This window comes from Anoplophora glabripennis, unplaced genomic scaffold (assembly GCF_000390285.2).
Source record: "Anoplophora glabripennis isolate ALB-LARVAE unplaced genomic scaffold, Agla_2.0 scaffold979, whole genome shotgun sequence".
Lineage (NCBI taxonomy): Eukaryota > Metazoa > Arthropoda > Insecta > Coleoptera > Cerambycidae > Anoplophora > Anoplophora glabripennis.
In genome coordinates this window covers 120110-137360 of record NW_019417060.1, presented here as the reverse complement: position 1 = coordinate 137360, position 17251 = coordinate 120110, and the positions used below count along the sequence as shown (strand labels likewise).

The following is a 17251-nucleotide window of genomic DNA, read 5'->3' as shown; positions in this document are numbered from 1 at the left end:
CTACAAAAATTCCTTTATTCTCATAAACTATTTATTTTAAATGTAATTTATTATAAATCCAATTTGTTTCCTAAATTCCACATATGTACTACATTTTACCTCTGTACGCGCCACTGTTGTTTACTTGTTTTTTGGAAGCGCTCTCTAATTGACGGCAAAGCTCGCCAGGTTAGTATTTGACGTATAACCGACCAGTTCGTACACTCGATGCACCTGGGCGACTACAGCTACTACCAGAACACAGTGCGTATGCAGCGGTATTTCAGATTTTACATTGAATTTCATTTTAAATTTGAAATGATTTATCTTACGCCTCCTAAAAATGATGACACGATTTTCCTTTGATAAAAGACCGACAACTTTTTGCTCTACTTTGCATCAAAAACGATCCTACTATAACTTACTTTTTTCAAATGGGCCTCCTCATATTTTCAAATTTATTATTAACTTATTGCTTCTTTGATGAAAAATATTGGGTGTAGATACTTCTAACCATTTTATTGTTGTTTGATGTTTTCTTTATTAAGTAACATTTAATGCAATATGCAAGTAACAAAATGAACTACGAAAATTATGTGTACATTGTTCAATATAAAAATAACTTAAATATTAGAAACATTTTTACAACAATCTCTACAATTTGTTTTGAAAATTGCTAATTTGATTTTGTTCGAGACATTTGAGATAAGCACAATTTCATATTTCTGCTTGTAACTTTTAAACAAAAGGAGATATCAAAAAAGTTTATTGATGAAAGTTTATCAGAGAAACTCCGTCGTTCCTAATATAAATAGAAATAGGTATATTTCTGAGAAAAATATATGTCACGATGTCATAACAGGTATTTCCAAAAGTTTCAAAAATAATATTTTTGGCTCAAAGGCAAGCCTATTTGAAACCCAGAAGCGAAATTTTTATTCGCGTTTTTTATTAGCCAATAGCAGCCCTGGCGCATCAAATTTAAAACACCCTGTGCATAATAATAATATCTCTACTTCTCATTCTAACTACGAGAATTAGCCCATAAGTCAGAGACTTGTGCTGGAGAGGTGGCGGCATATTATTATTAGGCAGGCCGCATTTGTGACTAGGAACGACTTATGTTGGTAAGCCCTAACCACCATTCAGTGCAGGAAAGAGGGAAACCTGAAAAACCTCATTGATTAGGGGGGTGGTCAAATGTCAACCGGTGTCAATCTCTTACATTGACCCAAGCCAACATTCTTCCACCCTACCATGCCTGCACAGAGGGTGCTAATCCTCCGTACAAGCATAGCTAATTTACAGTCTACCGGCTGCGGGAATCGAACCCGGGCAGAAATTTGCACACAATTAAACAACTGACGCCTTAAACCCTGCGGCTATCGACCGATCTAGCCAAATATACACTATATAATGTGGTGTTGTGTCATCTATCGGCTATTAACAGATAATTTTATTTATATTTCCATGGTTTGGTGAAAAATGAAGTATTCACATTAGATTTATAAAGGGAGATAATATTAAAAAAAACATCGTAAAATGGCCTGCAAGTAAAATTGCCCATTATTTAGAATCTAGAGATATCTGCTATTTAGGGGTGTTCATAGAAAGAAGTTTTCTTTGATTTGGTTAATAATAAATTTAAAAAATGTAAAGGGAGTACTGTAATGACATAATCATAAATGACATTTTGATATTTTAATAAAACTGTTTAATTTGGTATTTTTAAACAGAAAAAGGAATTATAAATCAAAATTGCTTCCAAAATATGCTTACGTATATACACATCTTCTGTTATATTCCAATGGAAATTTTTCAAACGTTTTGACTTCAGTAGAACATAAATGCTCAGTTAATGGAACGGACCATGTCAAATCTTCCACGAACGGTCCAATTTTTCGAACACAGGCAATTGTTGCTTCTCTAGCATGAACAGTTGATTGCAATGTATCATAAACATCACTGATGTATTGCTTTATAGAACCAATTTTATCAACCTACAGCAAAATATGTCAGTTAATCGAAGCATACAGGCTGTTACAAATTCGCTTCTCACCACAGGGATCTCGAAAACGGTAAGAGATACAAACTAGCTTAAATGAGGGCAAAATTGTGTAATCAGGGCCTCTAAAAAATCAAGGTTAACACGATTATTTTTCGAAATATTCGAAAAAACTGAAATTTTTGAAATTCGTTTTTGTTTCATTTCAGCCTTGTTTGGGGTGGTGCTGAAAAAAGAAGAACACTTTCTCATGGCCAATTTTTGCCCTCTATGGAATATGGAATTTAAGGTACTTCCTACCTCTTACCGTTTCTGAGATCCCTATAGTGTGAAGCGAATTTGTAACAGCCTGTATATAAAGACTGTTTCATTAATTAATTTCAATTTATAGTCTTTCAGATATCATTTGAAGAACTAATGTAAGTCGATGACGGTATGTACCAGGTTCGGTAGTTGACGCAGCATCTTGGCACTGAAATATTTGAAAAACTTGTTCCTATATTTATTTAACACGTTCGCGGCGTCGTGACCCACCGGTGGGTCACACAGCATTTTACTAATGGACGTGCGTGTCCACCGGTGGGTCACGATGTGGGATAATCCGAATGGCATTTTAAAATGTACGTTTGTTTTGAATGCTTTTCACAATGAAGTTACGGCTACCTGAAATGTATATCATTACACATAGAATTAAATACTTAAAACAAGGGCATTTTGAACAAAGTTAACTTTTTTTATTGAAAACTTGTTTAGACGTAATAAAAATGTCTGTCTGCTCTTTTCTCGTTTTCTCTTCTTAGTGTGATTCTCATTTTCATTAACCTGTACGTCTTCTTCACCTTCTTCTTGGTAGGTGACATTGGGGGTGTCTAATTGTAATAGCCCTTCAATTATTTTTTCCCGAAAGCGGAGCATGTCCATATTTTGTTTACCACTGTGGCAGTTATATATTACCCAAGAATTTACAACGCAAGTTCCAAGTAATAACTCAAAAATAACCCGTGTCCACGGGTGGGTCACGACGGCCCATAGGTAAAATTATTACCAGGGGACGTCGTGACCCACCAGTGGGTCACTTTCAAAATCTTGATCGGAATAAAAAAAAACATTATTACTGAAAAAATTACCTTTTATTGACACAAAAATAGGTTCAAATAAACAACTATTAAAAAAAAAAAATGCGTCCTATATAGTGGATTTCCCATTATCGTACCGTCGCGAACGTGTTAACCATATCCATAGACAGGTCTGGTCGAACTACACGTGGAGGTGGTAGAAATGTATACGCCTAGTTGAAGAATGCGAGCGCGGGCAAACAAAATCTAACACAACTGCATTGGACTACTGGGCAATAAATCTCAGCTTTTGACAAGTGGTTGACAAATTGCCCAGCAGTGCAGTGCAGCAATGCTGAATTTGGTGTGATTTAGGTAATTTTAATTTTTTATAGGCACCTTTCATTAATCATTTATATTACAATTGCGAAAGAGAGAAATAATATTATTACAACATGGCATTTTGGAGACCTTTTGAAATGGAACAAAACGAAATTTACCATCAATATAATAAAATTGTTTGAGAACATAAATAATTAAAATATGTTGTTGGTCAAATGAACATATAATAGAAATTTTTTACACATTATATACAAATTATTATAATTTTTTACCTTTAGTAGAAAACTTTTTTAGGGACTCCTATGAAACTAATTAAATTTGATTACTCAGTTTTTTTCTACATGTTCAACTGATTTCGGAAAGACTATACCTTAGTATAATTTTGCTCTCTTAAAATGTTACAGGCCTTCAAATGTTTTTTTTTTATTTAATTTTTAACTCTAATGAAATTCGATATGGAGGAATTTTTGAGGTATAGTCTTTCCGAAGTTAGTTGAACATGCAAAAAACCGTCTGGTAATATTTAATGAGTTTCATAGGCGTCCCCTAAAAAATTTTTCTGCTAAAGGTAAAAAATTATAATAATTTGTATACATTAATAATGGTACACAGCTTAATGGCAGATTGCTAACGCCAAAATATAACGATTGAGCCAAACATGCCTTAATCAATTGTTGCTCCTTTTTGTTCTACAGGGTGTTAAAGTTGAAAAATTATTTTCGATTTTTTACTATATTTTAAGTATGTATGGACTGATTGTTTTGAAAATTTGTAGTTTAACGTTTTTTGAAGTGGCAAATACGAACATGTAAACAGTGTCGGGGTCACGCCTAGGGGGTGCTAGTTATACTGTCCTATCAACGTAAAAATATGTCCAACTTTTTGTATTATACAATATTGAATTTTTTAACTAGAAATTATTGATCTGCGTTCAATTCTAAATAAAAAAGGTATCCTTGTTACAAATCGATAAACTCAACCGTTTTCGAGATACAGACGTTTCAAGTTTTTGAGATTCGGTGGAAACTAAATTAGAAAATTAACATTATCTTAACAAATTATTAATCATAAAAGATTATCAAAAATGTGTATTTAAAAAAGCTTTTCTGTATATCGTGTTTAATTGTGTTTATATTTTTTATAAAATCTAAATGAAAAACCTTCTCGGTAATATTACAAATTCAACTAAAAATTTCTGAAATCATTTAAAGCCCTTTGACCTTGAACATTTTCACACTTTTTTTTTTCTTTTTTGTCAATCAATGGATATGCTTCACCTATTCTCAATGTCATGAGCCGCCACTGCCTTCCACCTTACAAACACAAACATCACAAACACAAAAATTTTTTCAAGTTTTTCTCAAACCCACTATGGTAGTGTCAGCCCATCCTGATCTCAACAGGAGTTGCTAGGCCTTGACCACTCGGCTGCCACTGCACCTAAGAATGACTTAGTCTTTTGCTTTTTTCAGATTTTTTTGTTGTAGAAGAAACAAAAAATATATTTGTAGCATATCGCTAAAATCCTCTGTTCTGAAGAAAAATCTATTTAAATTTTTTACTGCAGGCATAATTTACAGTCAGTCGAGTATTCGAGAGTATTCTAATACACGTAAGTAAACTTCAGTCTTTCGAAAAATTTGGTAAAAAAAATTGAATATATTTTAGGACTTAGATTAATGTACTTTGTTAAAATTAAATACACTGGTGTTGGGTTTTGAACAAGAGCAGGTTGTCTAAATCATAAAAAATATTGTAAAAAAATGGTTTAATTTGATTAGATTACCTTAAAATTCTCAGTTGTTTGTAACTGATGACTGTTGTAAAAAGTAAAATAAATTTTTCTCTGGAACAGTCTATTTTAGCGACATGCAAAAAGTACATCTTTTTTAAAGTAAATAAAGTGGAGCCCCAAAGTACATCTGTATTCTTTGAAAATCTCTACCAACAAAAAAAAATGTGGCAGAAAGAGGTGTTCTTAGAGACCTCCGTATTTTAGCTAAAAAAGAAGTTCATACTCATACTCAGCAACCCAAAAAACTCTCCTAATTGTCTTCATTCATTTTCAATAAAAATGCTTTTTAAACTTGCTATGTACTTACAATATCTTCCTTGGTTTTGCTAATTTTTCCCAGAGTAATATGTAAATCATTTCTGGTATCAATTTTTTTTATCGAATTTATTTCCTTCTTCATTTCAGTTAGTGTAACATCTAAGCAGATGTCATAAAGTTGTAATTCAAATAGTTTCCCTACATCTTCCACCTGTTCTGGGAGAATGCCTCTACTGTTTATCGCTGCCTATAGAATCATAATTGTATAATAATGTTAGTAATACATTTAAAAAAACAAAGGCGAAAGGTGTTACTTATAAAATTAAAAGTATTATGGTATGCAAAATGACAAAATAAAGCATTTTAATATATTTCTATTAGTCCAATTAACTAAGCCTTTAAATCGAAATTTTGTCAACTTGGCTGAATTTTTGATATGAGTTAGTTTAAGGTATATTATAACAATAAGTGAGAGTAATTTTTTGTTCAACCCCCGGCCAAGGGTGGAAAAAGATAAAACAAAGGGCTTTTTCAAGATAACTCAAAAAGGGTAAGAGCTAGAAAAAAAAGTTTTTCATGAAAGTTGTAAAGCAGACAATTCTACATAAAAATGGCCTCTTAACTTTTTCTTGTACTATTACAATTAACAGAGTTAGGGAGGCTAGAAGTTAAGGGAAGATTTCAGAAATTTAATTTTGTTAAATCATTAAAATTAACGATTAAAAATTTGATTTTTTGTTATAACTTTCTTATTAAAAATTAAAAAATATATCTATTTCTCTGAAAAGAAAAGTTACATATTTTAGAGCAGATTGAAAAAAAAAATTACAAAATTCAATCATTTTTCTGTTTGTTATGATTTTTTTTAAATTTCTGAAATCTTCCCTTAACTTCTAGCCTCCCTAACTCTGTTAATTGTAATAGTACAAGAAAAAGTTAAGAGGCCATTTTTATGTAGAATTGTCTGCTTTACAACTTTCATGAAAAACTTTTTTTTCTAGCTCTTACCCTTTTTGAGTTATCTTGAAAAAGCCCTTTGTTTTATCTTTTTCCACCCTTGGCCGGGGGTTGAACAAAAAATTACTCTCACTTATTGTTATAATATACCTTAAACTAACTCATATCAAAAATTCAGCCAAGTTGGCAAAATTTCGATTTAAAGGCTTAGTTAATTGGACTATATGCATTCAATATAATATAATAAAATGATTTTAATATTACAACCAAAGGTACATGATCGTATGATTGAAAATAAATGGGATTTTTATATGACCAATTTTCAAAAATGCTCTTTCTAGATACAGACTGATCAAATTTAACCACTTAATATGCAAATTTTATGGAACCTTAACACTCTACAATTAGAAAAGAGAGCATTTTCGGTAAAATGTTCATGTGAAAAACTCTTGGAAAAACACTATTTAATCTAATACACTCTGTATTTTATTACTGTGCTATGTTGGGCAAAATATATTTTATATTCGGAAAGACTGAAGGGTGAAAACCATATTTCGGTATTTAAATTCATTTAATAGATACAGGGTTTTTAATTTTTGGCATCTTTCTTCATCAATACATGAGACACATCCATGGCATAGTTAATGTACTGGAACTGTATCAATAAACAGTTGAATTACAAAAAATCAATGTTTGGTATCTACTTCCATGGGCGTAGCTACGATTTTTGTTTGGGGTGGGCCCAGGGCTGCGAGCTCTATGGAGACCTCAAAAAAAAAAGTTAACGCAATTAGCGACTTACAGATATAAAATTTCAAAAGCTAAACACTATTTGATTCTAAAAAAAGGTCACGCAGTTATCAACTTACTGATATGAGAAAGACGATCTTATTGGATCTTTTGTTTTCTGAGGTGGGTACCGGACTTTCTGGGGTGGACCGTGCACACATCTGCCCCCCCCCCCACCTCCACCACCTAACTACGCCCATGTCTACTTTTGTAGGTATATAGTGGCTCATACAAACAAATAATATAAGTTTGCGCTTCCACTGGGAGTTAATAAAAAAAGACGTACACTTCAGTGGACCCTAATCAAAGACCGAATAAAATACCTTTTTATATATAAAGTAATTTTCATGAAAATTCTAGTAGGTGACTTGTTACAGTTGAGTTAGATATTAAATGGAATTGTGACGATACCTTAAGGATGAGTATTGAGTATTTTATTATTACAAAAATCAAATGAAGCTACAGGAAAATTAATTTCAGCAAAAAGGTAATAGGTATGCAAACAAATATAAACAATTTTGGGTTTGGAAGAAAGAAAATAAAGCTCAGAGGTCCAACAAAGATTTCACACAGTATTTCCACATAGTAAAACAATCATAAAAAGGTTTTTTTACTGTCATATGCAAAGATGGAATTAATTTTTTACAAACCTTTAAAAATTACCTAATAATTTGCAAGAAAAAAATGTTGTTTGTTGGATACATGAATGAAAAATACAATTCACAAAGAGTTGGTATTCACACTGTTGGAGGTATACCCAAAAAAAAAAGATAGTTCTGCGTCTTACTAGGCGAACCAGACACAGGCAATACACAGGCCATTGTTTTCGCCGTACATCGGCAACTTTATTTTGTAAATCTCTGTTTTGAAGCATCATGGTAGCTGGAAAAGTGCCTCAGTAGCTGGAAAATGGTTAGAGTCCTCAAAGAGAAGTTTAAAATATCTAGGATGATTCAGTAGAAGGTACATAGTTAAATCTTTTTGTATAATCAACCAAACATCTTAAGGAGGTTCAATACATCTCTTGCGAGGCAGGCGGTGCGGGTGGGAAGCCTATGCTTATACGTAGTAGTTTTGTCCAACCTTACATAAACTAATTTGAGCGAACTAAATATACGAATACTATATAATACTATATACGAATGAAATTTATACAACACATATTAGCTTGTATATATTTTTCGTGTTTAATGCACGGCAATTAACTTTTTATTTGAATAGAAGTGTCTATTTATTCATTAAGAGCTAAGGTGGTAAAAGTTGGGTCAACTGTCATTACTGTCAACTGTGCTTTGCGAGTATTCCATAAACATGAATGAACATATAAGGTACAAAGGAAAAGTAATGACTGAAAAGTAATGACTGAAAAGTAATGACTGAAAAGCAATATAAAATGCGTATGAAACAGAAGTGGATTGATGAGAATAAAGTAAAATGTGCAAACCGAGAATCCATATGATACTATCAAGAAGCTCAGTGTATGCTAGCAAGGCATCGCCTTGTCAAATTGAAGATTACGACAGAACATCTATACTGTTCGTTTTGCAAAGAGAGCCTTTCCATTTTTGTTCCAAATTGCTATTATATTGCATTAGACTGGAATAATTTTATAGCCTATAATCGAGCTATTCAAATATAGCACGTCGGTCGAAGCATTAAATACAGCGTACAGTGTTGCCATATTTCCTTTCATTGGATCAGATATTTGTTCAAATTTGTCAAAACGTTATATATTCATTCCATTATCTCAATAATTACATTGTAAGTGCATATTTTTATTGTTTTAAAATGTTTAGTAATATTTAATTCTTTAATTACAATTTTATTTTCCCGATCCTAACCATTTTTTAAGAGCAATATTCACGTTTGATTAAAGTTTTTTCCCAACTCACATAAGAGCCTGTGTATAAGAGCATAATTTTTAATATCATTTTTCAAAAAAACTGTATTGGCAATCAATCTGATATTTTTACACGAGGCAGTTGGCATATTTATTAACAGATTTCAATGATTTTGAAAACTTTTTTTTTTCAGTATCGAACCTCCTTAACTAATTTTTATCTATCATCAGGGCAAAATAAGAGAACCCTTAAAACTCAGTTATGGAAAAGCTTTTGTAAAGTTACCACTGAAGATGCCGCCAGTGAAGAACAGTGAAATGCTCGGAAGCATTGGATATGATTTACAAAATCCATTGCGAAACAACTCACAGGACCATTCGTAGCAGCGTTAGATGCAACAATAAGAACCAATATGAACATTAGGGTGGACCTAGGGATTCTGATAGTGTATCTGCCCCTATATAGCCTAGCCCGAGAGCAGTAAAGTCATGTCAAAAAAAATTCCTGGTTAAAAAACCATAGTACTTACTTTAAAAATAATAGAAACCTTTGTCCAACCAGCACAGTTGTATTACACATACATTAAATGTTCAGATTTAAATGTTAAATCATTGATAATAAACCATCAAGAAAAAATCAAGTTATACCTATATAAGGTATTAAGCTAATTCAAACAAATCCAAAAAAAATATTTTAAATTATCAAATGAAGTCTATGAATGCAAGATATCTAATCCCACAGACAAGACTCCTAACTGCTTATATTGCGGGAAAATTGTTTGACTTCATTCGATAAGATTAAAAAAAAAATTAAGTTTAGAGTAAAAAAATGTGAGAGCTAACAATAAAAAATATATGCCTATTTAAAAGTTATATGTTAGTTCACAATAAAATTTCCTCATTTGAATACATTGGGTAGCATATAATTTGTTTAGTATTTTTAAGGCTTAATTCAAATTATAACATCACTAATACTATGATTTCAATGTTTTTCATAACAATGTTCTGAATATACATACATAAACTTACATAAATGAACTTCTTCTTCTTCATAATTTTTCCCAGCATGTCTTTTAAAATAGCCTTTAATTTTAAAACTTGCAATTCAGTCTGTATGTGAAGAAACTGAAGTCTGGCAATGTCTTCTTGATTAATATTGTTGTTTCTATAAAATATAGTATCAACATTTTATTGACTGTAAAGAAAGCAAACACTTACCTTTCATTTTTTCTAAATTTTAAAATTATATTTTTTGCTACATCTAAGTTTAAATCATCATTTAGCGATTCAAAGGTATTCCAAATTATTTGTCTATTATGGTTATATAGCAAAGTCTGCAACTTGTTTGTAATAAACTCATCATTATAGAATTTGTCGAAAAGAATCTCTTTAGGCATCTGGTTTACATTCTTTAAATTATGGTGTTCACTGAACTGCAAAGTGCAGTTAATATCAAAATGGTTTTTAGGTAACGAGCCATTCACATTACTTTCATTAATGCTATACATATTCATAAAAATGTTTTCAACTGAATCAACTTCTAATTCATTATTCAGGTCATTCTTATTTAAATAAGAATCTGGTAATATTCCCAGTGACTCACGTTTATTTGCAGCATTTGCATGCTCTTCAGTGGCACTAGCAAACAAATTTTTACTTATTTTTCTATTGCTACTTGCATTTTCTTTATTATTTCTATTACTTTTTGCACTGCCTCTTCCATGTTTAAATACGGTAATTTTTTCTGAATGTTTCCGTTCACTCATGATTAAATATTTTTCGAAAGTAGATTGTGTCTTTGACTCCTTCTGAGCAGAATAAAATCTAAAGGATTTTTGAGTGGAATTATTATGTTTATTATGACTAGGAATTTCCTTTAAAATTTTCTCTAACTTTTCTGCACATTTTTGTAATGTCTCCTAAAATATTAATTTATTTACGACATTGATAAAATAAGATACAAATTTTGTATCATTTTTCCATGTATGTGTTAATAAAATACTGAATATAATAATTTCATGAATGTCAAAAAAGCCAAGCAAAATATTGTTATATGCGATTTTTGTGAATTTTATTAAAGCAAATAAAAACTACACAAAAAAAGCACCCTACATTTCAATACATTTAATACTGGAAATTATCTTTTAATCGATACTTAGCCGATATCAAAATTTCACAAGACAAAAAATGTCTTTAAATTAATTTTGAATTATTATATAAAATATAATTTCAAACATTCACAAGTTTTTATATATAGAAATAACACCTTATAAGTCATTTTCTTACATGTTCAAGATATACATGTTACATTTACACTAATATAAAAAAAATGTGTACCAAATAAGAAGTCTAACTAAAATAGTTTTAGTGCGATATATAAAAATGTTTCATAGTAATATATTCAATCAGCAAGAAATTTTGTTCATAATCAGTTGGTTTAATGCCCGTTTGCGCCGAAGTTAATAAACATAACTTAAAGTAGTTAAATCACCTAAATGGATACTATTCGAGATAATTACGAAATTTTTAGTACAATTAATTATGCATCTGACGGATACTTTTGCAAAATTTCAGCACACAAACACAGTTTCTGAGTTATGCTTAGTCAAAGTTGACTTTGTTTAGCATAGGCTTAATGGCGCCACCTCGAAAAATGTTGTCGTTATGATGAAAATGCTGCTGTTGCTAAATAACCCCATTCGAGAAACTGCTCAAATTTTAGACAAGACTAATTTGTGTAGAAATACCAATAGAAAGTAACAATCTGGAAAGAATTGACCAGCTAGGATTAAAGATATTAATACTGAAACTTATAAGTTTTTCGTATGATTATTCTTATAAATAAAACATGGCAACGTCGCACATTGAAGAAACGACTGTAATGCATCCACTATATTTAACACTAACCTAACCTAACCTTGTGCACCGTAAATATGTTTCCATCAATTTCTCTCTCATACACAGTTGCGCTATGTACGACGTTACCAGTTGTCAAAACTACATGATTCAAATATGAGACTTGCTCGAAAATTTTCTACTTGAACTTGGGAGTCAGTCAGTCATAATTTTCGAGATGAGAAAAATAATAAAAAAACATATGGCGCGTTTTGAAAGGGGAAAAAAATATCGTGTGAGGAGACTCGAATGCTACCAACTAGGCCACGCGACCAGTTGAAAAATGTGTCACATCTAGTGAATTTAATTAGCAGGCAGGTTTAAAATCGATTATTTTGATAACTTATGAACATTGAGTCTAACTATTTCGGAAAATTTTTATTCAAGATCCAAACTACACGTACCATAAATATAAAAAATTAGAAAAGTCCGATTACCTTCCCTTCTTGTAAGATAGCTGAAATCTTAAATTTAAGACAATTGTGATATAAAATATTCAAGAAAACAACATAATTATCACTCTATAAAACTCATTCAACAAATTAATTAAAACCAAATTCCAATAAAATATCTCATTTAGTTTGGGAAATATTTTTACAAAATTAATTTTAACACCCTGTATCTTGGAAATAAAAGTTGGCAGATCCATAATAACTTAAATAGTTATTAACGTTACAAGGCCGATAACAAGTAAATAACGGGCGAGGTGGAGTTTGTAATCCGAGGCATAGCGTAGCAGAGCCGAGGTTTATAATCTACCGAGGATGTTATTTACGTATCGGCCGTGTGTCGTTGAAGGGTTTTTGTTACACCAAGTTTCATTCATTTCATTTAAATAGCAATTTTCACAAATAATATGGGCATGCCAGAAAAATAAAAACATCAAGTTACAAGGCGGTTGCTAGGGTAATAAGTGTGTTTGTATTGTAGAAATTTATAATAGAAGTCTAGCATAAAGAAGTGTCGTGTTGACTTCTATTTGAAGGTTTTCAAATTTATCAGAATAATAATTGTGAAATCAATTTCCATATACATTATAATGAAAAATAAAACCTTTGTTTAACAGGAAATCATCATAATTATCTAATAAATGTAGTTGTATGTTGTGTGATTGTGTGTATATGTGTGAAGAAATCTTAACGGCCGGCATCCGTTAAGGATTCTTAACGGATGCCGGCCGTTAAGGACCAGTTATTGCGTCTATTTTGAGGTATGTTAAATGAAAATAACAGTACGGTGTAGCGAAAATAAATTAATTTGTTTTTTTAATCTCTTATTTCTTTTAGAATTTATAATAGTACATTTTTCTGAAACATATTAACAGTAGTACTACCCTTGTACTACTGATAAATATAAATCGGTAAAATAATATTATATTAAATAGTAGTTATTTATGGTACTAGTGTGTTATGGTATATACGTATGTCACGTTGGGAAATGTTTTCCCAAGTGACTTATATGACGCAACACACAAGTGCCATACAAAATTTTATTCAACACTCATAGAATTTCGTTTTAATAATAAATAAAAGTAACTTAAAATTTCAAGTTGTCAATGTCAGAAAAAGTAATTTAACAAAATGAATGTATTTTTAAATATTACAAAGGATGCGAGTGTCAACCTAAATTGTGTGTAACCTAGAGTTTCATAACTCACTAGTGAGTTGGCCACATTATTCCTTTAAAATCAAAGAAATTATAGTATCATTATACATATACAAGTGTTGGATAAATATATTTACCATAATTTCTGTAGAATTTGGATTTTCATCTAATTCCACTGGAGTCAAATTCTTAGCACAAGTTAAGGTTTCCTCTGCATTTTGAATATTTTTTTCCAACATTTTATACTTTTTATCTAGAAAATATTCTCGCTCTTTATTTTCCTGGATTTGTGATTTTAACTTCTCTATTGCAATATCTGAAACATCACAAGTATTTAATAGAGAAAAAGGCATAAGTATCACAATTGCCAGCTACATTAAGGTACCTGAATAACTTCTGCTTAGTATAGTAATTTTGTTTCATTAGATTTTCAAATACATATAAATACATAGGCCGACGTAAACTAGATTTAGTTACTGAACAATGCTTTATATTCCTATTTTGTGTATCTAACAAAACAAGAAAATAACTAATTTGCTTCAGATACTTCATATCAGATAAAATTATGATACAGGGTTGCTTTTATAACTATTATATTTTTCTTTCACTTATTCTGATTAGTATTCACATTTTTAGGCAGTATGGTCAGGAAAAATATAATAATATTAATACTCAAATAGCATGAACCTGTCCTAAGGATATCTTCAGGCTATGTGTACAAACCTGTCTTAAGGATATCCTCAGGATATCTGGTGGAATATAAAGAAACTAAAGAAAAATTTGATTTGAGTTATTCAGTTACCTTCGTATTTTTAACCAACAGAATAACTTACATTTTATTTTATTGTTTTTTGACTGATTGTTTACCATGTCTCTCTTTTCCTTAATAACACTTTGAAGACTATTTATTTTCTTTTCTAGAGCTTGCTTTTTTAAATATAACACTATGTTTTTAATGGGATAAGAAAATTCATCCTGAAAACATGGGTATTTAATATTCTATATTGATTTAAAAAAATAATAATTTAAATTATAAGTAGGTAATTATACTTGTTTATTTAAAGTTGTACTTCTCAGTCGGTTAATTATAACATTATTTCTCAAGTTGTCCACTTCTTGTTTTGGTTTTGTGTTCTGCATTAATTCATGCCAAATAAACGAAGTCGACTTATTACATATACTGGAATATTAATCAAAACTTAAAATATTTTGTTAAAGGTTAGTTTGATTAATTTTCTTACTTCACTAGTTGTTCCTCTGGAATGTGATAATCATAACCCATCATTTTAAACCATTTAATTAAATCTACATGATTTTCCATATTTATGTTAAGGAAAAATTATAGTTAAACCAATAACCAAATGTTTGAAATTATCAATTCACAGAAGATCGTTATATGTATTTTATTTAGCAGAATGTCAAATTCAAATTGTCTAAGCACACCACACACTACAGAATAATAAGCTCATAGATTCACAGAGCTGCGCCATAGACTTGGAAAACGCTTTAGATTTTATGCATACGTGATCACTAATCACAGATCACGGATCACGGATCAATCAACATGTACGGAGATATGCAGAATGATTGAAGAGTTTGGGGAATGCAGCCAAGGTAAGTTCATGCAGTAGCGCGCGCCATTATTCCATGGCTAGAAATTGGCCTCAATGATTCGGGATCGAAGGGGATTATTCCTCTTTAACCTCATCTCGTGTAGGCCTGGACAGCCTTCGTAGGTGGGCCCCATCCGTCGTCTACCCCGACCGCAAAAGCAGGAGGAGAGGGGAAAGGAGGGTATGGGGGGTGTGTATGTGTGTGTGTGTCGTTGTCTTCGTTTCTTCATCCTGGCTGTCTCTGAAACAGAAAAGGTTAGCGGGGGGGGGGTGTCGTTGGGGTGGTCACCCAGGGTCAAAAAGTTGGTGTCTAGGTCTTTTGTGTTTGTCGGTCACGTCGGGTACGTAGTCAACGGCTTGCCTGAGGAGGGGATTGTCATGTCTAGCGGCTACGTCAAACCGTTTCTTCGCATTTTGTCTTATTGTCTGTGTAGCGTTTCTGTATTGTAAGTCTCGTAATATGTCAGTGTTTCTTACGTACCAGGGCGCGTCGGTGGCCGTGCGGAGGGCTATGTTTTCCACAGCCTGTAATGACTTTAAGTGGCTATTTGCCGCGTGACCCCACGCCGCACTATAATTTATTTGGACTTAGGTATGGACAAAATTAAGTAGCGCCTCGTAGAAAAAAGATAAAAAAAATAAAAAATAGCGTTTTAAAGCTTAAGAGGAACAGATTACGGGAAAAATAATTATATTTCACCAGCACCGCATTTACACCCTCAAAATTGAGCCCCAAAATTATAATTTTGGAAAAAATGTACATTTTTTTGCTCTTGTTTGAAAAAAAAATTCTCAAATTATACAAAACATTTTTTTATAGTTTTTGAGATGAGGAATAAAGATCCATTGTTTAAATTCAACTAAAAAAATTTAGAACCCTTAAATTTACGAATATTTCAGTTTATGTTGTTTTTAGCTCTGATTTCCGCTCTTATGCATCGATTTGCTTGAAATTTGGAAGGTAGGTGGGGAATAGCTCAAGAAACAAAATACATCCTATGCTGATATGTATTTTTACCCAGGGGTGGATTCTACCCCTTTGTAGGGGTTGAAAATAAATTTTGTCAAAATAATCCCGGAAATCAATAGAGCAACTAATTTGAAGTAAAAAAATGTGTCATACAATTTTTTTGATAAACCATTACTTTTTTAGTTATTTGTGACTGAAAACCCAATTTTTCAATTGAATATTTTAGTTTTCAGTCGCAAATAACTCAAAAAGTATTGGTTTATCAAAAAAATTGTATAACACATTTCTTGTTTCAAATTAGTTGCTCTATCGATTCCCGGGATTATTTTGACAAAATTTATTTTCAACCTTACAAAGGGGTAGAAACCACCCCCAGGGTAAAAATATATATCAGCATGGGTGTATTTTGTTTCTTGAGCTATTCCCCACCTACTTTCCAAATTTCAAGCAAATCGATGCATAAGAGCGGAAATCAGAGTCAAAAACATCATAAACTGAAATATTCGTAAATTTAAGGGTTCTAAATTTTTTAGTTTAATTTAAACAATGGATCCTTATTAATCATATCAAAAACAATAAAAAAATGTTATGTATCAATTAAAAAAAAAATTTAGCAAACGAGGGAGCAAAAAATGTAAATTTTTTTCAAAATTATAATTTTGGGGCTCAATTTTGAGGGTGTAAATTTTCCCGTAATCTGTTCCTCTTAAGCTTTAAAACGCTATTTTTTGCTTTTTTTTATCTTTTTTCTACGAGGCGCTACTTAATTTTGTCCATTCCTAAATCCAAATGAATTATAGTGCGCCGTGGAGGCGTAGGTTAGCTGCGGTAGAAGTACCACCTTGATAAGCGTTCGCTTATTCCTTAAACTGAGGGTGTTTCCACCTTTGAGTAAGGGATAGAGCCTAGCCCTGGTGGTCTTCGCTCGCGCCACCGTCTCCACGATGTGCGGTTTCCACGTGAGACGCTGGTCCATCGTCACGCCCAGGTATCGTGTTTGTCGATTCCAGGAGATAGGTTCCTGGGATAGTGTCAGTCTGTCGAGGTTTTGTGGGATTTTTCGTTTGGTAAAAAGGATAGCCGAACTTTTGTTGGGATTAATTTTGACTTTCCACCTGTTGCACCAGGTTTCAAGTTGGTCTAAGGAG

The 17251-nt window shown here is 31.8% G+C and overlaps 1 protein-coding gene across 1 annotated transcript in view; it reads right to left on the bottom strand.

Moving 5' to 3' along the window:
* The window catches only part of LOC108914847, an 18415-nt gene extending 3459 nt beyond the window's left edge, over window positions 1–14956 (bottom strand). The window contains exons 1-8 of the mRNA XM_018720756.1: window positions 14762–14956; window positions 14571–14700; window positions 14354–14495; window positions 13658–13836; window positions 10239–10939; window positions 10050–10185; window positions 5484–5681; window positions 1759–1979 (exon numbers count right to left, since the gene is read on the bottom strand). Coding sequence (XP_018576272.1) covers window positions 1759–1979; window positions 5484–5681; window positions 10050–10185; window positions 10239–10939; window positions 13658–13836; window positions 14354–14495; window positions 14571–14700; window positions 14762–14841 — 1787 coding nt within the window. The 5' untranslated portion in view covers window positions 14842–14956. The remainder of the gene's footprint in view (window positions 1–1758; window positions 1980–5483; window positions 5682–10049; window positions 10186–10238; window positions 10940–13657; window positions 13837–14353; window positions 14496–14570; window positions 14701–14761) is intronic.
* Window positions 14957–17251: the final 2295 nt, after the last annotated feature.